At 35.5% G+C, this 26,162-nt stretch overlaps 4 protein-coding genes across 4 annotated transcripts in view; 3 read left to right on the forward strand and 1 right to left on the reverse strand.

The window, feature by feature from the left end:
* Positions 1 to 12,573, forward strand: part of LOC107191115 (calcitonin gene-related peptide type 1 receptor-like) — a 147,276-nt gene extending 134,703 nt beyond the window's left edge. The window contains 7 exon segments of the mRNA XM_015580069.1: positions 356 to 482; positions 1,351 to 1,577; positions 6,544 to 6,714; positions 7,204 to 7,327; positions 8,870 to 8,911; positions 9,027 to 9,110; positions 12,388 to 12,573. Of these exon segments, the coding sequence (XP_015435555.1) occupies positions 356 to 482; positions 1,351 to 1,577; positions 6,544 to 6,714; positions 7,204 to 7,327; positions 8,870 to 8,911; positions 9,027 to 9,110; positions 12,388 to 12,573 (961 nt within the window).
* A 3,150-nt stretch (positions 12,574 to 15,723) lies between these two features.
* Positions 15,724 to 17,420, reverse strand: LOC107191103 (transmembrane protein 19). Its single transcript, XM_015580056.1, has 6 exons — positions 17,258 to 17,420; positions 17,059 to 17,169; positions 16,468 to 16,755; positions 16,252 to 16,356; positions 15,971 to 16,186; positions 15,724 to 15,893 (listed from the first exon to the last, which is right to left on the reverse strand). The coding sequence occupies exons 1-6, from the start codon at positions 17,406 to 17,408 to the stop codon at positions 15,736 to 15,738; spliced, it is 1,029 nt and encodes a 342-aa protein (XP_015435542.1). The 5' UTR covers positions 17,409 to 17,420; the 3' UTR covers positions 15,724 to 15,735.
* Positions 17,421 to 17,904: 484 nt separating this feature from the next.
* On the forward strand, positions 17,905 to 19,864 carry LOC107191095 (transcription elongation factor S-II). Its single transcript, XM_015580049.1, has 4 exons — positions 17,905 to 18,046; positions 18,702 to 18,879; positions 18,958 to 19,310; positions 19,394 to 19,864. The coding sequence occupies exons 1-4, from the start codon at positions 17,978 to 17,980 to the stop codon at positions 19,727 to 19,729; spliced, it is 936 nt and encodes a 311-aa protein (XP_015435535.1). The 5' UTR covers positions 17,905 to 17,977; the 3' UTR covers positions 19,730 to 19,864.
* A 1,533-nt stretch (positions 19,865 to 21,397) lies between these two features.
* On the forward strand, positions 21,398 to 25,288 carry LOC107191052 (run domain Beclin-1-interacting and cysteine-rich domain-containing protein). Its single transcript, XM_015579998.1, has 8 exons — positions 21,398 to 21,883; positions 22,183 to 22,334; positions 22,429 to 22,612; positions 22,685 to 24,276; positions 24,360 to 24,542; positions 24,626 to 24,808; positions 24,874 to 25,027; positions 25,094 to 25,288. Exons 1-8 carry the CDS (start codon positions 21,704 to 21,706, stop codon positions 25,286 to 25,288), a joined length of 2,823 nt encoding a protein of 940 aa, XP_015435484.1. The 5' UTR covers positions 21,398 to 21,703.
* Positions 25,289 to 26,162: the final 874 nt, after the last annotated feature.

Here is a 26,162-nt window from a genome sequence, read left to right on the forward strand (position 1 = left end):
ATACAGAAGACAAGGAAATTAGCATAATATAACGTGAAATACATCCTTAAGGTTGTTATATTACCGAATTTGAATTTTTAAATTATTTTGAAGAATTATTAACTTCATATTTATGATAAAGTTTCATTACACGATTAGAAATGTTAATAAAGTCAAAACAGTAAGTTACTAAACCAAGTTATTAAAAGAATAAACGATACAGAATTCTGTTATTCGTTCTGGAAAATTTATTATTTGAACAAATATTTCGCAATAACCTTGAGACTCTGTATGAACTTTTAACGGACAGTTCTATTTGACAATCCACGAAAAAAAGTTTCACCTCCCTGTTTTTATTGTTCCTTTTTAAACGCAGGTCCCTAAGGTGCGCCAGGATCACTCTCCATATGAATCTGTTCGCCTCGTTCGCTGTGAACAACGCCCTCTGGCTTGTCTGGTACAGATGCATAGTCGCGAACACGGATTTACTATTAAACAATGGGGTACGTGCCACACACGTCATTGTTCTTCTCGACGCGTTTCAGCCCGCGGCGAATCATTCTTTAAATCCTCCCAACACGGCATTCAAAACTACACACGTGTGTCGTTAACCTACGAATCCCTGCGAAACCAGACTTCCGTTCCTTCCCTTTAGGTTCCCACTTAAAAATATGCATTATTAATGGGCGTTAAAAAGGATTGTTAAATGAAAAAAAATAAAATTTCCTGTCATCTTTTATCGAAGATTTCTCCTGGCCTAAGTAAACGTGTTAAGTGAAATACGTTCATAGAGCTACACACACTGCATAATAACACAATTGTTGATTACTAGACTGCGGATTTTATGCACTTATAGTTTATACGGCTCTTGAAATGTAGTAAAAGATAAAATTCTCATCAGATGCAACGAGTTTTCTATTTTTTCCTTGACCCAATAATATACTTAAGGGGCTATGTTAGTGCGACGGCTATATAATAAGGCAATTTTTGGGAATTTTTTAAAGAAAAGCTATTGAACTTATCAATTTGAATAATATATATATATATATTTACTAAATAATATTTGTAAAGTATGCTATATTTTTATAAAGTAAAAACAATGTATTTTTTAAAAGTTACAGTTCGTTTGTGAGAGCGTCTTAACGAAATTTCCTTTTAACGAATATCCGATTTTCTGAAACCGTCACGCTAGCATAGCCCCTTGTGGAAGGAAAGAAATTCCTATTTTTGTTCTTGCCTTTGTCATTTACTTTATTAAATGTCATTTCGCATAAAAATCCGCAGTCTACTGATTGTCACCAGCGCGGTGGTATTTACCAAACGAAATTGTCCCGCTGAAACTACACACGTTTATTGTTTACCGATTTCCAGGTAACGTGCCGTCTCGTGCACATTATCCTGCACTACTTTTTACTCACTAATTACGCCTGGATGCTCTGCGAGGGTTTCTATCTGCACACGCTGCTGGTCAGCGCGTTCACCAGCGAACACAAGCTGGTGAAATGGCTGATGGCCCTCGGATGGCCAATGCCAGCGATCATTGTCACGCTTTATGCTTGCTTGAGGGCGCTTAGCGACGATCCCGCGGACACTGAACAGTAAGTACCCGGAAATTAACTACTCGAACCGTCTGCTTGCGACCCCCCGTGGACGCAAGAACGCATCCGCCATTTTGAATCTCGTTTAACGACTATCGTAAAAAGCTAGAGAACACGGTTATCAGACAATTCCACGAACAATATCATTCCGAAAGTTCATTTTCAGAGATCAAAATGAATACTTAAGGTCATTTCTACTATTATCCACGATATGAGTTCGTAAGTGCGTCAATTTAGAGTCGTACCAAATTTTAGGTTAGGATATCAGAGTCGGGGTTCGTGAAATAGGAGGAAAATGTATTTGCACAATATAATTATTTGCTCTGTATATTGTTATTTATATGTGTAGTGAACGCGATTTATTGAACTTTATTGTTTCATTGGTAATCGTGGTGCATAGGATGTATTTAGAGAATAAAATATCAGATCCGTAGGAAATAAAAATCGGGTCAAAGGGAAGGTAGGCAAACCCAATAAATTGACAATTAATTCGTTCTATAAATGATTATCAATGGAACAACAGAGACCTTTCAAAAAGTAACGACGTAAATTTTTAAATTCTGAACAATAAATATGGTAATAAAATGTAAGGAAATAACACGAACAACAATTCAATTAAATATTGGAGTCGTTAACGAGCATGCAGTCAACAATACAGGAGTGTTGTAACTACATGCAAAAATATGTGAAAAATGTGGAATAAAATTGTTTCGTTTCCGAGGTAACCGAGTTTGAAAATCCAATTGAGTAGGAACTTGGCTGATATGTCTGTTCATTGCATTCTGTCACTACTTATGGTGTAAGAAGATGTTTCGTAAAAATTCTATATTCTAGGCCACTTTTATTGCTTTGTAATAGCATAAACTTGTCCATCAAACTTTAATATCCTCTGAACAATATTTATTTCAGACTTTTAGGAATTTAATAATACCCTGTAACATTTACTGCATATTCGACAAGTGTCCCAATATTTATGGGCGACAACGTTATATGTTATATGTACTTTCAAAATCGATTACCTCGAAAAGAAAGCATTATATACGAACAAATTTTATTCTATACTTTCGACTTATATTTGCACGTAAAATAACCTCCTGTCCGATTGCACCTATCCTGGCGGAGCCTATACATATAATATACTAACGAAATAAAAATTTCGTGAAACGCCAAAGGAAATCGATCGACAAGCATTAAAACAGAGAGTGAAGCTTGGAATGTGAAACGAGGGAAACGTTTCAACCAATGAATAATCAACGAATGTCTCTAATAAAAATCATTTTTAATACCCGGGTATCGCCGTGCAGATATATTTGTGATTTCAATTTTACCTTCCAAACGAAGGTATTCCAGTGGCATCGGCATGCCGTGCTTGTTTTTTCGTTTCTTTTTAATGGGAATTTCTAGTTTCGATTGCTCATGAAAGGACGACATTTGAATTCCGTTGGTATATCCGCGAATGCCGAAAAACAACCGCGCACGCATTTGCATACGACACGGAAAAATTCCAATTCCGTCATCTGGCTCGTGATCGAGACAATTGCCTCGATCGGGGACCATGGAATCTCGATTTCTAGATAACATAAAAATTCTGCAATTACCCGGAAAATATCCTCCATTCTTGTCGACTATCGAGATGCCAAGGGACGTGACACGTTTGGAAAATCTGTGGATGAAAATGTTTCAGCGACAGGTTTAAGAGTTATCGGATTCGATTGAAAAAGATACGAGGCAAAGAGAGCTCGTACAAGGACGAAACAATACGTATATGCTTCGACGAGAACAGAACCGTCGGGATATCGACACAGACGTGACAAAAGGAGAAAAAATGAGGGTTTCGATGAAAACACTGCGCGGTGGTCGGGTTAGGTGAAAAAAATAATACGCACTGTACGTCAGTCGATATCGAATGGTCCCCAAAAAGGCACAAAAAATATTTTTGGATCAACAGAGATGGAGTATCTTCTTCGAACGTGCATAACTTTGATGTAATAAATATTATAGAAATTATAAAAATTATAAATACTATAAATACTATAAATATTAAATAAATATTATAAATATGTATTAAATCATGAAACAATCAGGCACAGTAAATTGTTAATTGTTAGACTGCCGATGTTTATGAAAATATAGACTTTTATAAGCAAGTTTATAGAATTTACTATTTTCACAACATTCCGAGGGTTAAATGTTACACTAGAAGCCACGAGAGAAAACAGCCCTTCCATCCAGTGCTGACGCTATGAACCCAGATATTTCAGCATTTGTTTCGTGAATTTTTACAAAATAATATTATTCTATCTCTATTCGTGGTCTAAATGAAACGTAAATGAAATTTTTCGTAATACTGTTAACTAGTTTAAAAAAACAATGGTCATTTTCCAAAACGATATTAAACAGCTACGACACACGTCGAAAATCACGAAATAAAATTACCTTACAATCATCCATCTGCAAGATTGACAAATTTGTCTGTGTTAATAACAGAATAACAATGACGCGAAAGTACTGTTGCTCGCTAGTAAAACGTCACAAAACCCTCCGTCTTCCGAGAGTTAAATATTCGCTCTAGAATAGCCTGAAGAAAACCGTAATTTCCACCGCCCTCGGTAGATCCGCATTGTCAGCACGACATTAACAACAAAATAAAAGGTGACACTGCTAAAACGTCACAGGAGGAAGATTAAAGTCAACAAGCACTCGCACACATGCACTCCACTCTCGGTCGAGAAACAGCGGTACCATTTAGCCTGGGTACCATTTACCGTCACTCCAGAGTTCTCTAGAGTTCCAGACGAAGTTTCGGTCCGCAAGATCCGGCGGGGAAGTGCCGTGACATGGCCAGTCGGAGCCGTGGTAGTTCCGAAAATCGGCGGTTCGGTGCATTAATCGTCGAGGAACACGCGGGCGCGCCGGAAACCCCCTGAAAACCGCAACACCGTGGTCAGACGAGCTTGTACCGTTGATTTCCCAGTGTATATGGTGAAGGGGTTGGTGATAGACGAGGACACCCGGTACATCACTAGAACCACCGTGCGCGGATGCGGCACGTGCTCGTACGAGAGGGATCAAAACCGAGGCAATTGGGTTATCGTCCACCGAGGACAGACCCGAAATCCGTGACGAACAAAGAGGAACTGTCCACCTCCGGAGGCGAATCGATGAGTATACTCACATACGACCGTCCTGAACCGGAACTCTGAGCCCCTCGACCACAAAGTAATTTAGATTTTTCGGGGGATTACTGGGGACGGCTTTCTTCGGATTAACCGTTCGCCAGACGGTGTGGGTAATGTAATTTGGATTTTTAGAAGATCTAGGGTATTTGTTGGTGTTTCCGTACGATATCGACAATGGGATTTTGATTTATTGGCGGATCGACGGGCTTTGTTCGGATTTGTTGACTTTGAGATGGGTGTTTGGAATGTAATAGTGGACTTTTTTTTTTTTGGAGGATCGTGAGTCTGTAGGGTGTTGGTTGGTCTCTGATATTGACAGTCGGGTTTTGATTTATTGGGGATCGTTGAATTTGTTCGGGCTTTGTTGACTTCGAGATTCAGTTCGTAGGAGCCGTTTTACACGGTTAAATAATTTGCGCAAATTGACTTGTGCATTCGCATTTAAGCAAGTAAATCGTTGTATTTGCATGGAAGTTAACGTTCCTGGGAAATAATTACCATTACTTTTGTCATTATTTAATTGTAATAATGAGATTGTAGATGTTTATGCAAATTTTGAATTTTGGGCAGTGATATATAAGAAACAAAATTGGACAGATGTTTGCATATTATGCATATACTATTCAATTTTATTAGAATCTTTATTTTGTCAACATTCTGCAAGTCAAGGGACGGTATAAATGTATAAAAATCAGACATCTAGTAATAACTAATTTTGGTTATAGTTTATACTTTATATGTATATAAAATAACTGTGCAAAGTAGACTGAACGTGTAATGCACAAGTCAGTTTGCGCAAATTATTTTAATGTATAAATGGTCCTGAAATAGAATACAAAGACTGAGTTCATTTGCGAAATTTTGCACAAATTATTTGAACGTGTAAACAGGCCTTAAGTTGGATTTTTGAAGTTAGATTTCTGGGACCTTGGAATAGTTCACTTCGAAATAATATCGATAATTTAATGTATAATAGATTTCCGGGGGATCGTAGACTTTTTGATGATTAATTGATTACCGAGCGATGGTAATGTAAATTGGATTTCTTGTGGATTATAGGGGATGTTGGGGAACATGATTGATGTTGAGGGAGCAAAATTATTCGAGGGGTAGAGTGTTTAGTCGAGGAATTTCGGCAATTAAGTAGAAAATTGAAGGCAATTTAATAAGGGCAAAACGGTATTTGTTATTCAAGTTGTTTCTGAATTACTTTTCGTAAATTATTTTTTGGTAACTAACCCCTAACGATTTTCAACTATTTAGAAAAAAAGAACTGTTTTCATATAACTTTGCTTTAGAATTTCAGGTAGAAGAGTCGAATTCTACATAAGAAAATGCTAATAAATTTGAACTATAATCTAAACACGGGAATAACTTAAATTCATATGTCTGAAAATCTTCTATCAAATAATTATATGATAATAATCATCATAGTGTATTCTTTTATATACCGATATAAAATACAGTATCCGAACAATATAAAGTAACATAAATATAACAAAAAATGTATTAAAAAAAAAAAAGAATATCAAGTTCAACTCCTGTTTAACTCTTGTTCGATAACACCAACAACTTCGGAAGCTTTTTTCATCACCGGAATACATAACACACAATGTGTATGCAAACTAGAGAATTCTTTTTTGCGCACGAAAGAGTACAATGCTATGCAGTTGCAATTTTCCGTTGACTAGTTGCAGCCTTTTCAAAGGCCGTCTGAAAGTTTCCGGTATAACAAGCTAGTTACCCTCCCCTGTTAAACTTATTCGATGCATCGATAATGATCGCAGGTGTTGGATCAACGAGGGGAACTACATGAACGTGCTGGTGTACCCGGTCTGCGTTTCCACCCTCCTCAATCTCCTGTTCCTCTCAAACATCGTGCGGGTTCTGTTGATGAAGCTGAGGGCCGGTCCCACGATCGGTACCCAGCCCTCGAGATCTATGAGACAGGCGTTTAGGTAACTATAATCCCAACAACACTATTAAATCACGGCCATTATACCGAAATGTTTGGGAATATTAGCTCCATAAATTCCCTTTCACTTTTGTTAACGACAAAACGATGTCGTAATTGGATTTAGAGAGGCTGATGGAAATATACAGTGTACACAAATTTGTTTACATGCTTTGGAAATAACAATTTAGTGTCAAAATTGTTATACAATTTCTATTTATCTGTTCTCATTATTATTTCATTTGTGATAAATTGTTCTATAACTTTAAAATAAAATTCACCCAATAATAGAGTTTTCCCTTAATGATTGTTGTCAGAAAAATAAAAACTTTATACTTGCTTGACCTTGTTAAATAATATACGTAATATTTGTTAGGGGTAACATTTTTTTAACGATAATAATATTACCATTTCTATATAGAATATACAAGTATTAATCTGTTATGGAAGATCTCGTTTGAATACTTCGGTTTTATGGTACTTTCTTTTCCAGAGCAACGTTGCTTCTGGTACCTCTTTTAGGGTTACACTATCTACTCACCCCCTTCAGACCTCCAAAGAATCACCCGTGGGAGCAGTTCTACGAGGTTCTTTCTGCAATCACAGCCTCTTTCCAGGTAAATTCGACGTTTCTCTCAGGTTTTGTATCCACCAGGTTATATATCACAAAAATTTTCTTAAAATATCGAATACCAGATCAACCTATTAAATCCAAGTACCTTGTTTATGATAACTAGACTGCAGATTTTATGGATTTATAGCCCATAGGGCTCTGTGAAATACAATAAAAGACGAAACTTTCATCGAATTCAATGAGTTTTCCATTTTAGTCTGAACCCAATAAGATACTTAAGAGAAAAAATAAATTTCTACATATTCGCCTGTCTTTATAAATTACTTTAGAATGTGTTATTTTGAATAAAAATCCGCAGTCTAATGATAACTATTCTTTCATGCAAATCACCTTAGACTCGAATAATTCGAATTACTCTCAAATAAAGTTATTATTTATACTTAACGGAATATAATACGTAGACTACGGATCGGAATGCAAACTTAAATTTGACTAGATTATTTCAGGAATAAAAATCAAAAAAACACTAGTTTTATCCACTAAGAAATTCCAAGAATTATTGTTCCTAAATTTTTCTAGAATTTCAGTTTCGTTGCGCTGTACAAGACATGCTCGGCTACTGGTATATCAGAGACTTTAAAGGGTGAGTCTATGTGTGAAAATAAAACGAAAGCCAAGAAAGACCAAATTGTCTTGGAACCTTCGTTTTCATGTTATTGACGGTTAATGATTCGAGCCAGAAACGTCTGGAAGCAGACAATCTGCGAGTAAGCAGTTTTACCTCGTAACAAAAGATGTGCTGTTGTAACACCCACACTCGAGCCTCGACTATCTTCTTGTGTTTAAGACCACAGCACTCACACAAACACACGGAATAAACACTAAATAAACTAACATAAACTAACAAAAACTAAATGAAAACTAAATAAAAACTCACTATAATAAATAAATTAAATTAATACTATAAAAATACTCGAAAGCTATTCCACGATGATTAGATGTTCTCGCGTTGACGATCGCCATCGAACTAAGGAAAACGTTCTTCGAATCCCACACGAAGGACAAAAAGGTAATAAAAATATATAAACATCAAGTCAATGTAGTATCTACCTGTTTTTTTTTTGGCACGGTCGGCCAACGCTCGCGAATGACCTGCAGATGTTAGGGTCGTACCAAGGGAAAGGTATTAGGTACACCTACACTTTCCGCGTGTGTACGCACATTGCCTGGTTTCAGGCGTTTCTGATCTCAATCTTGAACTGTTAATAATTCGAAAACAAAGTCCCAAACAGAATTTCGTTATTCTTGATTTTCGATTTATTTCGACACATAGAATCATCCCTTGTCGTTTCTGGGCCGAATCTTTAACATGAAAACGAAACCACCAATAAAATTTCGTTATTCTTGAATTTCGATTTATTTCGACACTTAAAATCGTCCCTTAATGTTCCTGACACCAGTATCCGAAGAATTATACACTGTTCACGCCCTGTTAACGCACAAGATCCGTAGCCCAAGCCAAATGAGAAAGAAAGTTGTTCTAGCCAATTACAACCATGATCCAAAATCAATTTCCTCCCCACAGGGTCTTTGCGTCGCCATTTTATTCTGTTTCTGCAACGGCGAGGTGAGTAGAACAATCCCTCGAGTTACGTCGTGCCGTTTCTAATTAACCGAAACGGCGCGGAACAGACATTTTCATTAATAAAACGATGCTCATCCACCCCTCCTCCCTTCACCAGGTGATAGCGCAGTTCAAGAGGAAATGGGAGGGCACGGCTCTTCTGCGGAATCGAGCCAATTCCTGCACCGCCACGACCGTCTCGGTACGGCAAACTCACAAGACATAAGCGTGTTCACGGTTCCGTAAAAATTGAAAACGTCTTCTAATGAAACATCACCTGCACGTTTCACCGTCTTCACTTACACGTTCGTTCGGCATCGTTGTATGTGTATCCTTTTCACCGCGTGATCACGCGGCTCATTTTTAACACTTTGCACTCGGCTGCCCCTTCTGAAGGGACAAAATTTATGGAAAATTCGAACTTCCGAGTCCAAAGGTTTAATATCCATGTCGCCGCCATCGCTTTTCATTCGTCAGTCGATGTCTCCTCGGGCAAAATAAATCCGCCAACTCGACACAGGTGTATCACTCTGTTCGACCATTTTTATTTATTCTTTTTTTTTTTTTGTTACTAAAAAAGAACGTTAGTTATATGGAGTAAATGGGATAGTAGAAATTTACACACGAAAGATATTACTTTTGTGTGTAAGAGTTTTTGTTGTTAATTTTGCTCTCTGCTCTTAAGGTAGTTCTTGGGTAAACCGCAAAATTCGAGACTACTCCCAAATTTCGAGTAAAGCTAATTTGGAGTACAAGTAACCTTTGTGTAAAGTTTGGAATCGATTTACTGCATAGTTATCGAGAATTTGCTAATAAAAAATTGATGCATTTTTTAGTTTTATTTTGTTTTCTGAAATAGGAAAACTATATTCAAGAATTTTACAAAATTCAACTTTTAAAATACATAATGTTCAAAATTACTCTTATTATTTTCATAGTATCATACCACCTCTATATCTATCATTTATTAACGAGCTCCAATTTGATTAATACAGTTGGCTAAGAACTACCTTAAGTCACAAGACAATTGTTGAGTCTTATGAACGTTGAAGTTTTCAAATTTTATTTAGATGATCAAGGTGATTTCGAAAATTGCCTTTTTCTCGTTGAACAACTACGATAAGCTAAATTTATAAGAAATACATATATCGTTGGAATAACGTTGACTGTTTTTCGCGTGAGTTTGTTTAAATTATTGGGAGATGGAGAACCCGGAGAACGTTCTCCGGTATGTAAATCGTGGAACGAAATGTGAAAAATGACTGTGACCCATATATCGTAATAAATCATGAAGATTGCTTTGTACATAGCACTCCGTTTTAATTACACTATCACTCCGACGAATGAACAGATATCCTCCACCCCCATCTATTTTGGAACTTGATATAGATTCGTGACCGGTAAAATCGCGCCCAAGAGACAAAACCGTCCATTATGAGTGTTCGCATGACTTCACCGTAAAATGTTTTTCTGCATTGCATGCGTGATTTAATTCAGCCTCGATAATGTATTATTCGGCCATATTCGTGAGATTTTGTAGCGTATCGCAAAATCGGTCTCTGTCGTTCAATTTCCACCGAATAATCAAATTAGCAAAGCTTTTCATTCCAATTCCACGAATATATATATACATGTGACAATACACAAATGTATTAATAGACGAAGTTTAATTGGTCCCTCGAAGCCAATGTGATTTCCCTACCCTATTTTTTTGTCCAATCACTCTATTAAGCTATCGATTCATAATCAAAAAAATGGCTTTGAGCGATCACTTGGACTATAAGCATCAAAGAATCTTTTCGCTTTTACTTCTACATTTCATCTTTTATCGTTTCACGTTCCAGTTCTTCATACGGCTTAACGCAACTGTAACTGGATCGATGACAAAGTTGTCTTAAGAGTTCTTCCAACTTTTCGGTCGAAGGGGACTAGTATATCTTCTCTATTGGACCAGTTCGATATCGTCGATTCCCCGTTTTGGACACAGTTTCCAGGGGGGGGGGGGGATGAAATTTGAATTAGCCATCGAAACTTCCTCGCAACTTCTGAGAGACGCCTCGCCCCCCGGAATCCCCTATAAGGATGAATGGTGGAAGGTTTCTCGAGTCAGCTCCGTCTTCGATCCAAGTACAGTTATCCCATCAGCTCTGAATCAGACCGAAGCTAGTATCTGTAGTCGGGAAAAAGAACATAGTGTGGTCGTAAAATGGACATTCGATGTTTTCACGCCTTCTTGATGACTAATTCGAGAAAAATTAGGGGTCAGTATCTACTGGACGTGCAGAAATCACACATAGGGTGATGTACAAATGGTAGCCAATCAGTTGTCTAAAGGCGAAATCGGGTACATCCCACAATTCCATATGAAAAATGTTGCAATTACTGTTAGACGAAAGAAGCAAGAGTCCATTCCCCCTCGAACGCTGCTACAGAAGTGACCCTAGCCTGCTAAAACTCGTAAACTCGAGAATAGTAACAAACAATAACCTTTTTAGCTACTAAGAAGACTGCACACTCCAATTGTCATCTGCAATGTCGTCATTTCTCTCTATATTAGAATAATCATTGGCGTAGAATAAATAGAGATACTTCGTCTACAAGGGGCAAACCACAATCTTGGTTCCCAGTTCACTTAACGACCACGCTATGTCTCTTCTCAAAACGTCTAGTCGCTCGTCGCACATCAAACGAACCAAGCACTCTTAAGGTGCATATCCATTTGATTGTGTATCCTTGTATCGTATCGTATCGTATCATCATACGCAACGATACAACGCTTGCCCACCCACATTAATATACAGTAGTGATATCATATGAGGATACGCAACAAGTGGATACGTACCTTTAAACCTTTATTAATTTAGCATACATTTCAGTAATTCCAAATACCAAGTGGTAGAAGGCCCTTTCCATACGTTACTTTCTCCCCTAGTGGAAGCCTAGTTTGCTCGCCGGTGTACAGTAGACTCTAACTATATTGCCATGGTCGGGGCTGTAGGGGAGTAAAATGGCAATCAGTTCAGAGCCCCCTCCATGCTAAGTTCTATCGTCATAGCCTCGGCCAGTCCCTGCGCAAAAGCTGAAGGGGAAAGGGAAGTGCCCAGCGTGGCAATATAGTTAGAGTCCACTGTATATATTCATTCAGCGCCTGTTTCGTCTCTAGAATCAGCACCCACAATAGACAACCGCGACCATACGTCCAACGAGTAGAAATACAAATGCACGGCTGGTCAATGGTGCGATGCGGACTGTACAAGTCTGGGCTAACCGGTACTAATCATGTCGACTCGCGGCTACTTAACACGTTCCCGATACGGTAGAATAAAACTACTAACGAAGTAGCGAGAATGTACAGAGAGAGAGAGAGAGAGGATGAGAAAGCGAGCGAGAGTTGTCCGTGTCGTGCCAGTGACGCAACGTGCCCCGAGTCAAGTCCATTGTGGGACGTTGACTGTTTCAGTTTATCCGCTCGACCGCAGGTCCGATGGCGGGAGAGGAGAAGGTGTGACTATCGGTCATCCGCGCCTCTGGAACACACGGACGCGAAGCTCGTGGACAGTCGGCAAACGGTGCAACTGGTCGCCGTCAATAATCTCAGCAATCACACACGTCTGTTGGTCAAGTCCAAGGACTCGTTGACCCTCGCCGAGCAAACGCAGTGTTGATGGGAGCCGAGGAAGGACGACGGACTGTACAGAGACGTGACCAGCAGTAGAAGAGACGCGACTTAACATCGTCGAAGATCGGACTATTTCTTGGGCAGAAGAATTGGGATCGGGAACAGTGTTGCCAGTTTTTTTTTCGAAAATTCTCGCGAATACAGTTGTCTGAAATCGCCCAAAGTCGGAATAGTGATGTTGGAAAAATTTTGAAGGTCCTGTTAATGTGGGATTTTTAAATTGAAGTACCTATTTTAGTACGATACATTTAGAAAATAGACATATATAGGGTGGACTACGAAACGTGATCAGATTAGATTATTCTACTGCTAGCTGTTCGATCGAAAGTTAGTGTCGAAACTTAATCATCAATGGAGAAGTCGTAAATAGATCTAAGCAATCGTTTCTTACCTGTTTACGCGAGGGGATTACAGCTGATGGACACTATTTTGAACATCGTTTTAATTAAGGCTCAGTATCGGCTATGGGATGGACATAACAAAATTTTATCTATAAAAAACTGAAGGTGATCTTGAAAACTCGGAATAAAGGGTTGACAAAAAATTAGGTATAATCATCTTACAGCTTTCCTTGAAACATGTTATACTAGCCAAAACAATTTTCGATCGAATAGATGCTGATAAAAATATATAATATAAACCTGAAATCGCCCAGTTTGAGGATTGAGATTTCTTCAAAAAATTCATCGCAATTTTAGAACAAAAGTCGCCCAAATTGCGATAAATCATCCAATCTGGCAACACTGATCGGGAACGAACGGAAATCGGCGATGTAATCGAACGGTATTCCGCGGGAAAATTTGATTCAGAGGCGCCATCTTTGAAGATCATAGTGAAGAACCAAGCTAGCCTCGGTCATCTCTGACGGTACACCCTGTGATTTTATGAGCTGAAGGGAATGATCAACGAGGCGGCCAGGCTGACCGGTTGCAGATACAATGTTCACGTTGTTTAAAAGAAACGAAAGTACGGCTGTAATTAAAGGATTTTGAGAATGAATGAAAGATTGTGTTGAGAAATGATACCTAAAGGAGTATAATTTGAAAGTTGAATAATTTTGCTTTGGGACATTTAATCTGTTTAGGTATTGCAAGCAATTGGAGTGTAGACGATAAACATGGTGATATTGAGTTTGTATATTAGATAATAATAAATTAAAAAGATACGGTACTAAACATAAGAAAACGGAAGACCACAAATCGCAAACACAGTAAATGCTATTAAAAATTACGTAATATTTCTAGAATCTTTTTCTGCAAAATTCTGTTCAAAAATAAAGATTAAAATGAATAAATGTACATTTGAAAATATTAATAGAGCGATCGCAATTAATACGTTATTATTACTGTAAGGTTCGTTTATAGAAATTTTGGAGATATTCTTGACACGCTAAACTATTTTTGGAGCGAACTTGAAACGGAACATGCAAATAAAGAGTATAATCTCTATATTTATGTATGTATGTTGCATTGTTGAATAATATGTATATAAACGATCGTCGTTCAACTTTGTTAAATTAAATATTACCGAGACGAAAAGTTTGTACTTCGTTAAAATAATACGTAAGTTTCGGAGATAATTTATTAGAAGACGTGGTATTACATCTGCCATAACTGTTAAAAAAAATTGAGCCTCTTAGAATGAATATAACTTAATTCAATCAACACTGATTTGATTAACTTAATTTTTCTATATTTATACATTCTTAGACGCTCAATTATAAATTTTCTTCTTAGACTATAGTTAATTTTGTAATATACGCATCAAACAATCGTTCATTAAAACGCACACTGCAACCTGGAAATAATTTAATAATTTATTGACTGTTATTTAATAGTTACGTGAAAGGCAAGAATTTTCAAGTTAATGGCTACGAAAATTCCTATTTTACGCACAAATGAATATTATATAAATAATGTAAAAATCAGGTAAAATACTGAATGTTTCAAAAATGCATGTTAAAAGCGATCACTATCAAAAACAAATCATAGTTCCTAGAGTGTAGGAATTTATTGTACATACAATACATTTAATTATTAGATGAAATATTAAAAGGTGTAAATATGAAAATATGTTTCTTCCTTAATTACTAACATGCATTTCTGAAGTGACTTCCATATGTGTTTCTTCTCACCCCCTAACACCATTATGGTAGCGTTCTGTTAAAAACATTTAATTTAATGAAACGTTGATTAATGAGAAACGTACGAGAAGGAATGAATTACTGAGAATGAATATAACAGAAGTTTAATTTACGTTTTTTAAAATTCATTTTAAGCAATTCTAAAAAAAAATAGAAAAAGAAATCAAAATGAAATAATAAAGTACCATGTTAATTTTGTACATATTTATGTTTCGAAAGCACACCAGTTTTATGTAACTTTTATGCAAAAATGATTATCAGATAAATTTGCCACAACTGTATGTACCGTTCTGGCGAATACAGCTAACATGCAGGAAAACTGTAAAAATACTTTTAGCTTAAAAAAACTTTCATTCGTACCTGTAATAAAATTAATTTCACCGCTCCCGATTGACATTTAAAACAGATGGATTTGCTGCTGTGAATATTAAAGAAAAAGTGTTTCGGGAAAATGGAGAATAATGTGTATTTTACAAATTATTATTATAAATAAAACTAACAAACATTTGAACAATGTTATTAATAAAAATATTTTAGGTTTGACTGTATTAATGGCGATATAATACATACTTTTACATGGACGGTTTACAAAAGCCAATACATATAAATCAATATTTGATTTGTTGTACATTGTACATCCCCATATTACAAAAATAATATTTAAAGATTAAATATAATAAAAAAATTCAAAAAATTAATGTAAAATGTGAACGTACTGATGAAACAAAAATAATTCTACTTTACCTTCTTATTTAGATCTTCAAAAATACTTTAACTATTAATAATTCGGAAATACATATACATATAAGGTTATTCTTTGAATTCAAAAGATACATTTTTGTAAATATCCTTAATTCAATATTTAAATATATACATACATTCGGTTCAAAATCTCATTAATTAAACATTCTAATTTCACAATATTTAATCAATTAAATATTTCATCCGAAATCAATATTTATTTAAATCTTCAATTAAGCATTGCTTCGTTGAGTGAAATGTATATTACAAAGACCAAATTAGGTTCGCTATCCTTGGTAAAGTGAGCGCGACAGCAACGCTTGATAAAAGATTGACACTGTGATTATCTAAAATCTGTCTACCACAAATATATTTCACTCCTTTCCCAGGACGTTCCACCACCATTCCATTCTCATTAATTCCTGCATGAAAAAGCGAAATTACGAATACTATGGTTCAATGTGACATACATTTTTAGATGCTGTAAAACAAAATTTACCTGAATATTGTAACGTAGCCCCTAAAATAGAATCTATGATGCTACCAAGAAGACCTCCAATACCTCCAACAATAATAACAGGCCACTGTGGTGCAGCTAATTGAAGTATAGCCGTGTCTACAGTATATAGTATGGTTAAGTAATGAAACAAACCCACCAACAAACCACCGAGCGCGGAGACCAAAAGACCTACCCACGATATACCACCATTTGTTCCTATCAACATAAATAAGAATCACTGTTTGAAGAACCATTAATTCTTATTATTTCAATATCTTCACCTCTTGGTACTCTTTTCCTTGATGTAATTAAGAAAGGATCATGACTACCAACAACGGTTCCAATTTCCGAAGCCCAAGTATCACCATTGCAACATGCAAAAGCTCCTAAATAATGGTAATTACAAGAAATTAAACTATTGTTTCAGAGGCTTTTGTACATCCTGCAAAATCTGATTTATGAAATGAAATATACATTATCGTATTCGTTAAATGTACCTAAAATTCCAATTGATAACCAGGAACTTCTGTAATTCTTATCAAAATCTATAGGTCGTTCGCCACAACCAACATCCAATAGGTACAAAATTGCCAACTGTGTTGCCATACCACCATTGCACAAGACTTGAATCCAGTTTCTTTGCCCACCCTCTTTAAAGTCTGCCTCAAGTTTTCTCTTTTTGTGAGAACGAAATTTTGTTGCCTTGGAAGAGGAAACAAAGAATGTGAAGAGACAAGCCAGATGAGCAAAACTTGTAAGTGTCAGACTAAAACCCATGAATAATCCTGCAACGTAATGTTCACTTATACTTGAAAATGTATAAGAATCTCCTATTTCGTAATTATATGAATACTTAACATTTTTAATTATTAGCTCTGCATTTTAAATTATACTTTTGTCATGGCCATTTTATTGGGTCAGATTACGAACAAAGCCTACACATACTTATTCTTTCTGAATGATACCAATGCCTAATAATCATTCTAATAGATTTTATACAATACTTTTTTCCTTACTATGTATAAACAAATTGCATTTAATCTGTATCTTCTTTCATTAAAGAATTGAGAAAACACGTTATTACATACCGAGAATAACACCAGTGATATCCAGGCTTTTCTTTTTCAAACCCCAAAACGCCATCAAAAGGGGAATAACAACAGCAGACAACCACCTCCATGGTGATATCACTAAGTGCTCTGAGAAAAAAAGAGGTTATGTTAACCAAAACATTCGAGTATAAAAACAAAATAATATAAACGAAAAAAATAAGATACAAGTTCTTACCTTCGAAGTGATTATCTGTGTCTTTATGAAAGGTTGAATAGACTACGTTTACAGTCCAAAATAGCATAGATACTGGAATCGCACAGGCACTAAGGAAGACCGGCATCAATACATGAGACCGTTGATCCTCCTTTTTCGTCAATGAGAACATACTTTTCTTGATACACTGTTATCAATATCCTTAAAAACTAACTTTCGTTCATTTGACACAATAATTGAATTCGATTCGTAGTGTAAAAGTACTGTACAAAAGTGCGTCATAGACCCGGAAGAGAACCGTATTTGACCCACCTGTGGTACATGCATATATATGTATACAGTGATATACAGGGTGATTATCTCGCTGCGCAAATCAGACTGCACAGCTGCACTACAAGTAAGTCGTACAAGTGTCAGTCAAATTTCGACAGTTGCACGAGCGACATTAGACCGAGCTCGAGACTCGTACGAGCAACAGCTATAAAGGATCACGTTTCAAAACTCTGGCGCCATCTCCGGGGGGTTCTATGACCCCACGTTCTCATCACACAGGGTCTCTGGCGCCATCTCCGGGGGTTCCATGACCCCACGATCTACGAGTTGTCTTGTCGCCTATCCAGTATCGAGCTTCCCATCGCAAGTCACGGTTATAGACGTATCTCGGGAGTTTGTTGTTCGCTTCCTCCGTGTATTGTATGTGTTTATATTGGTTTCTTCTGTAAAATCAACTAAATTTTCACAATGAGTGCCGAGGAGGAAGTGTTACGGATTCAAAAGAAATTGAACAAGATGTCGAGCGGTGACGGGACGGTGAGTAAGTGAGTAAAATATAGTTGTGTATCGCTCGGCATATTCGGTCGGCCCTGCTCATCGAGAAAACGGAGCTGATTTTCGAGCTAAAATACGATTAATATGATTATCGTTTATTCATGCGACGTATACGAGCCAATTTTCCGAAGAAATTGTCGTTCCGGCGTGTTACAATTCTGCGCGCGAATCTCTGTGTACTCGCGGTGTTTGTATTACCTAAGGCGGTCAACGTATTATAAAACTTGTGTCTAGTACCTATTCTAATTTTAACTTAATAAAGCGTTGGTAGAAGTTCAATTATGCTCTTGCTGTGAAATTTTTATTGGTGTATGTGTTGTATACTTGGTTACTGTATTTTGAGTTAAATTTATTGCGGGAACTACCTATAATGATGCTGATTTAGTATGCAGAAGTGGCTAAGCGTGTGCAGTAGTTAGTAGTTGTATTATATATCTACATATATGGGTTCGAACAATGAAAACATGTATGAACAATGTATCAAATTCAAAATAATAAATAATGATAAAGTAAAATAAAATAATTACTTCAGGTTTAAGTTAATTGTACACTAACTGTTCACATTGTAATATACATAATTCATATTATGAAATATCAGTGAGTTCTGTATATTCCAAAAGTAATATTTTTATTACAGGGTCAAGAGCAAGCATTGGACTTACTCAAAGTATTACAGAAACTGCCTGTTGATTTAGAACTTTTGACCAAAACCCGTATTGGAATGACAGTAAATGCACTGAGGAAATCTAGTAGAGATGAAGAAGTTATATCTCTATCCAAAACTCTCATTAAAAATTGGAAGAAATTCTTGTCTGGTAAAGAATAAAATTTATTGGAATAGATATGCTAAAGTTGTAAATCTAAATTACATATTGATAATTATTTTTATTCAGGATCAAATAAGGAAAAGGATTCCACTTCTTCGAGCAGTTCAAAGAAGAGAGATGATAAGTCAGAAAAAAATAAAGATGATGGAGACCAGAAAAAAGATAAGGATAGTATGGATGGTGATGTCAAAATGAAAGAAGAAAAACCTCATAAAGATTTTCAAAGGAAACAATCCACATTTCCTGCACCTACCACAACAGATGCTGTTAGGCTTAAGTGCAGAGAATTACTAGCAGCAGCTTTGAGAGTGGATGGAAAATCAATCGAAGGTTGTGCCTCTCCAGAGGAACTGGCAGAGGAATTGGAGGAAGCAATTTATGCAGAATTTAAAAATACTGACAATAGATACAAAAATAGGGTAAGAATTTACATTTTTCGTTTACATATATCCACATGAAAATATGATTTAATTTTATACATATTCATCGTTAAATTTCTTAGGTGCGAAGCCGGGTTGCAAACTTGCGTGACGCGAAAAATCCGAATCTCCGAACCAACTTCATCGCTGGTGCGATAACGCCCGCTCGGCTTGCTGCTATGACTGCTGAAGAAATGGCAAGTGACGAAATAAAACAGCTAAGAGAACAATTCAAGAAGGAAGCAATTAACGATGCACAGCTTGCTACAGTGCAAGGAACGAAAACTGATTTATTGAAATGCGGCAAATGCAAGAAACGTAATTGCACATACAATCAAGTACAAACGCGTTCGGCTGACGAACCTATGACTACTTTTGTGCTATGCAACGAATGTGGAAATCGGTGGAAATTCTGCTAAATAGCCTGACTTATCGAAGTTCTTTCTGGAGAAGAAATGTATTTCGTTCAAGACCTACCTATTAACATTTATTAGAGTTAACGAGTTATCATTGAAGATATAGTGCATAAAATTACGATTCACGGACTGTACATTGATCGCTTGACAAATTTTTAATCTCTTCACAAGTTTTAGAGTACTCAATTTCTATTGTATATATTGAAATTATAACTTACTAGGCCTCTCTCTGCTTTATGAAGTTGACATCACACGTGAAAGGAAATTCGATGATTCAGAGAAATCGATTAAGAGACTTTTAATTATATTATTAATCAATGCTACTCGAAGCTCCAAAATGTGCGAATGGTATTAAAATGAAAGTAACGTTTCATTTTGCACTGTACAAGTTCTCACAATGACTTATCTATGGAAAAGGTCGAAATTGTGGGCACAGTTCTGAAATACATGTATGTGATTATAATGTAGTATTTTTACAACCCTGTATGATAGAAATCAGAGTTCCATTTTTAGAAGTGAGGAGAGTGTAGTGTGATTACAATAATCTCGTTTTTATTTAAGGTATCACTTATTTTTGTTTTGTGATTAAAGAATATCAAATGTATATCAAGGATGATCCGAAAAACGGACTTGGGTGAAATTGAAAGTCAACTATACAGTATCCTTTATCCCACAACAATAAAAGGTGGCATTATTCTAAACTTTATCAATTTCATCATATACGGTATTTACTCGTTACAAGTTCGCAACTAGATAAGAACTAGTGATAGCTTGCTTTTGCTTTGTTAAAAGTAAAAAAAGCAAGTGTGAAATAATTTGAGGTCACTTGTAGGAATGAGTAGGTTTAGGATATCTATGCAAATAGAAATTCTTATGAAGTTTACAGAAAGAAGAACCAAAGAAAAATTTTGTACTTTATCAAGGGTTTTCTTAAGTTCGAAATATGAATGTTAGACAATCATACATGCTATAAATGCATAAAATCCTCAGTCTAAAATGAGCTCATTTAACATAGAGGAATTGAACTTATACTGGCAATGAGAAAATATATATGTATTCTACTCGATAATCTGTACGATTCACCGTCGGGTGCCGCCTAGAGATGGCGTGAACTGCTACTTGTGAATCCTAACAGTTCTTTACACGCGACACATAATCTGTATATTTTATATTAACATCAAAACAAAAATTCGAGTTATATCGTATACAATGAAGCAATACTTAGAAACAATGAAGAATAATGAATAAATTAATGATTATAATTTATAATCTACATGTTACCTAGCAAATCATTCTTTTAGAATTTCTTGTTTTTTCTACTGATTTTTACAAACACGAATAGTAATGTAATTCATCGTAAAATCATATTGAATACGTTTTTCTGTTTAAAGATCAAGGACTTACGATCGCAGTGAGCAAATTCACTCAAGATAAAAAAATCGCAATCACGGTCGTGAATGAAGTTAAATCACGCACGACCGTGATCGTGATTCGGCGATCACTGTGATGAATCACTGTTAGTGATTTCGCACGCCATCTCTAGTGCCGCCACTGGAACTCGATGCTTATAGCAATTTGGGCTTCACCGTTTAAGTACTACTGCACGTATACATAATTTCTAACCATTTCTAACCTAACATTAATCAGTGTCATACGTGTTATCACACTTCATGCAGTACATATTTTCAAACATTTTCCTAATCGCATATGATTTGTCACTAAAAATATCCAAGGAAATGAAGTTACGTAGCTCTATGTGCCTCAAATGACACATACGAATACAAAGTAAACCTGTTTGTTACCATGTAACATTACAATGAAATACTTTGGTGCAGTAACAGCACATTCGATGGATATCCGCGAGAGCATAAGTTAACGTTTTCTAGTATAATAAATAATTAATAAATAATTCTCTTGCGTGTACCGTACGAGGCACGATTTCTCTAGAAAATATACAGACATTTCCTGATCGCCACTATGTGCGAAGACGCCCATATTAAAGAGCAATGGCAACTTTTACAAAAATTACGGACCACCGTCGAGGGTTTATTAGTCGACGGTGTTTTAAACGTATGGAATGTCTATGGTGGTTTAAATCGCCTTCACAATATAATGGAGCAGATATTTAAGCATGGCTGTCGAATATTTAATCGAAATGTAAGATAATTTCCTCGTTTCTTTTGAATCACCCGGATGGGATATATCGTTGTATAGAATAGTTTATATCAGTTGTATTTAATAATGTCTACCACTTGTTTCTATCTTTTAAATCTAATTACATTATTAGAAACATTATTTTATTCTTTTCTTCTTTCTATTCAAGATGTTTTGTTTTTCACTTGTTTATAATTGAAATTAATGTTATTGAGTGATAACTATGAAACAACGTTAAAGAGGAATACTATTGCACAATGTTGATACCGAGTAGAGTTAAAACTAATAAAAATTTTTATAAGGGAGAACCAGACTGTTGGATTTTCATTCAAGGATTAAATTGGCTACAACCTTCTTTAGCAGTGTCACCTGTCTTATCTGAAGTTGAAGATTATCTTTCAAATTTACCAGCAAGAATAACATCACAAAATGATATGTTATGGCTATATAAAAGGTAAGTACAAAAATAAATGAAGAAATTTTATATTTCATAAATCTTGTATTCATATAACATATTTACGCAACATGATTTAAATATTATAATATAGCTTGGAAAGTCATTCTCTGTCACAGAAGCTATCATGGCTCTTGTCTGATAAAAAACATTTACTTTCTTGTTTTGAACCATGGGCATTCTTGTGTCAAGAAACTTTAGCTGAAGCTACACTGTTATGTTTGAGAGCAGTTGAACGAGGTCAACCTGTGTTACTCACAGAAATTGATCCATCTTTGGTAAATTAGTCAAATCATATTTAATCTTATGATATTCACATGTTTTATATATATACATATAATTTGTTTTAGTTCCTACCTTCTTGGATTTCACCCAAAACAAGCCCTAAAAGACATAGACGATCTTCTTCATATCCAATTCATTTTCCTACCACAAATTTCAGTGTCATAAGAGACCGAAATATTCACCTTGCAAATTGTCAGTTAGAATCTCTAAGGATATCAGAAAATGCGAGTATCCAACAAGATGATGTTAAGTCTGCAGAAAACATTCATAAGACAGATCTCAAAGAAGTTAATGATATACCTTTAAAAACTTGGAATAGTCTCTCTGCACTGACTAAAAGTTATACAATTCCAGGCACAAGTTCTCCCTCTTCCTTAGCTGTTACAAATACTAGCTCCCATAGAAGTAATGAGTCTCAGATCTGTTCGGTTGAATTATCAAAATTAATTAATGTAAATTATGCTGAATTAAAGCAATCTACTTCCACTATTGTAGATAACAAGTTATATGTAAGACCTAGAACACCTCTAAGAAAGACAAAAACTAGAAGTAAAATGAAACAAAATCAGACGGTTAAGAAATCCAGCAATGACTCTGACACAACAAATTATGAAGATTCATTAATAAATACGGTAACGGAATATCGTATTTCACCCCCTCTATTGAATGAAACCGATGCGAATGATCATATAACAGACTCTATAGAAATTGTAATAGGTCAAGAACCAAGAAGGAAGAATTCATTTTTGCCAGCATCAGCGCCTGAATTCATTAGTCCGTGGAGTTCAGGAATCGAGGGTCAGAAAGACATCAGGACATCGAAGAAAAGCTTCATGGAAGATGGAGGAAGTAGTGTTCAACCAATGGCGACAGGATATTTTCCACGTCCAGTAGAAGGCCAAAGTTTGACAAGCTTTTTAGCATCTGCACAATTTTCTAGAGCCAATGCTGAATTAGACAGGGAAAACGCGCACTTTAGTGTTTCTGAAGCAATGATAGCTGCCATTGAACAAGTAAAATTCAATAGGCAATGGAGCCTCATGGAAGAAGTTGCCGAGGAAAGCGATGAGGAGATAAACTGTTTGAAACAAAGAATACGATTGAGGCGTCGACAACGACGGGAGGAGCGATTTAAGGGGAGAACATGGAATCGCGATTTATTGAGTGATGGAAAAACTGATACTACTACTACTACTGATCAAAGTGTTAGTCCTTTGTCAACTTCGTCGGATACTCCGTCTGAAAATATTTCTACAGACGATATAGAGGATGTAGAAATGAACGATGAGCGGAATGCATTAAAATTGAAAAATACTGGAATTTCTATATCCATGGCATCTTTATATTCTGATGCAGATTTATATCAATCATCCCCTACACACCGAACAGAGTCGACATTAACGGAGAGCAGTATGTCTGCAGAAGGTGTAGCCTTGTCACTTATTAGTAGATTTAGTGAGAAACAATTACCAAGGGCAAGTGAATTACAATGGCTTGTCTCTGAACGAGATGCACCACAGAGATTGTTACCATTACCTAAAAGCTGGCCAATTAGCCCAGACGAGGCAGAAAATTCAGAGACAGTTCCGTTGCGTGGAACGATAGAATGGGCTCCGCCGAGACCACAAATTATTTTTACACCGCATCCTCCACCAGTGTAAGTATACAGATTTAAATAGTATTGTTAATATTATATGTACGGAAGTATACAATTAAGTGTGAATGAATTTCTACGTTTAGACGGCGAATTCTTATAGCCAAACAGAATTACAGATGCGCAGGCTGTGGAATGAAAGTTGCAGTAAAATACGCAAATAAATTCCGTTACTGTGAATATTTAGGTAGATATTTTTGTACCGGTTGTCACACTAATCAAGTTGCACTGATACCAGGAAAAATTTTGTCCAAATGGGATTTTAATAGGTACAAAAAGTTTTAGTTAACATACACGATCGTTTATATTGTACCCGTATATCGTAATAATTATTTCTTATACTTTCACATAGATATCCCGTATCAAACTTTTCATACAGACTATTGGACCAGATGACATCAGATCCATTGTTTCAAGTGAACGATTTAAATCCATTACTTTATAGACGTATAAAGCAATTGGACAGAACTAGATTACTACGTACACAATTATTTTTCTTTAAAGACTTCCTATTTACATGTCGTTTTGCAACAAGGTATGAATTTGGTTTATCTGTCCGATTACTATAAAATGTTACTAAATTTACGTTTATTCCTTCAGTGTTCAAGAAGTATTAAAGAAAGAATCGAATTTTATGATAAGCGATCCTCATGTATATTCCATTCAGGATCTAATACACGTTAAGTACGGAATTCTGCCTATGAGATTACAAGAATTAGTCCAAGTCTGCAATATGCATATTGTAGGCTGTGAGGTAATACGCTAATATTATGCCTTTGTTATAAATCATATTTTGATTAATAGTACATTACTGTTTTAGTTATGCCATGCTAGAGGATTCGTGTGTGAAGTGTGTTGTTCCAAAGATGTAATATTCCCATGGGAATTGTCGAAAGTCAGTAGATGCGAAATGTGTGGCGCATGTTTCCATAGTGAGTGTAAACAGAACAAAGCAGATTGCCCACGTTGTATTCGTTTGCATGCTAGACGAATATCCAGAGATGAAAAACTTTGACACACGGTAAAATTATATTATATTGTACGTTTATTTATAGAGATTGAATTAATGTGCTCTAACTAAGGAATGAAAGATCAAACTTGTTTTCAAAAGGCTATATTTTCTAAAATTGTAGATATATCCAAGTTTCTATTTATCGTATTTATCTTAGATTTATCAGCACAGATTGTATATTCTTTTAGTTTTTGAAAATTTAATATATTTATATTTATAGTTTTTAACTTTGTAATGTGTAAATCGTGTAACGTTTTAAAACATAGTATTCTCTCAAAGTAAAAGCTTATTTATTGCAGTTTTATAAATTTAAAATGTAGCAAAGACTGAACAAATGTGATATTTAAATAAAACTATAACTTTATTACATAAGTATTTCTATATCGCTTTTCTTAACTGTTACGTATTACTTTGTTTAATATTACGTAAATTGTTATTATAGGTAAATAGGATAAAAATTATTATTTATTTATAAGATGTTATCTTGAAACATTATAATTTATTTAAATAATAGAAAGTAATAGAAATTATATTAGTTGTATTTTGCATTTTCTCGAAATATGAACTTTAATTTGACAATCCTTTGAAATATTTAATAATTAAGGCATGTAAATTATTACATGTCATATGATGAATGCAAAGTGGCAATAACATTTTAAATACAATGGGCCAGAGGAGTATTACCTTTATACTAAAAAAAAAAGAAGAGATAGTAGACATGAATATGATACCTATTTATCCTCATATATGCGTTGTTTATTTATATTGTTAATATGAACGAGATGTTTATAATAAAATGTTTTTGAAAAACTTACATTCTTAAGTTCCCGAATTATTTTTGATTTCGAAAAATTATATTGACTCCCGATACTATAAC

Source organism: Dufourea novaeangliae, unplaced genomic scaffold (assembly GCF_001272555.1).
Source record: "Dufourea novaeangliae isolate 0120121106 unplaced genomic scaffold, ASM127255v1 scaffold221, whole genome shotgun sequence".
NCBI classification, from domain to species: domain Eukaryota; kingdom Metazoa; phylum Arthropoda; class Insecta; order Hymenoptera; family Halictidae; genus Dufourea; species Dufourea novaeangliae.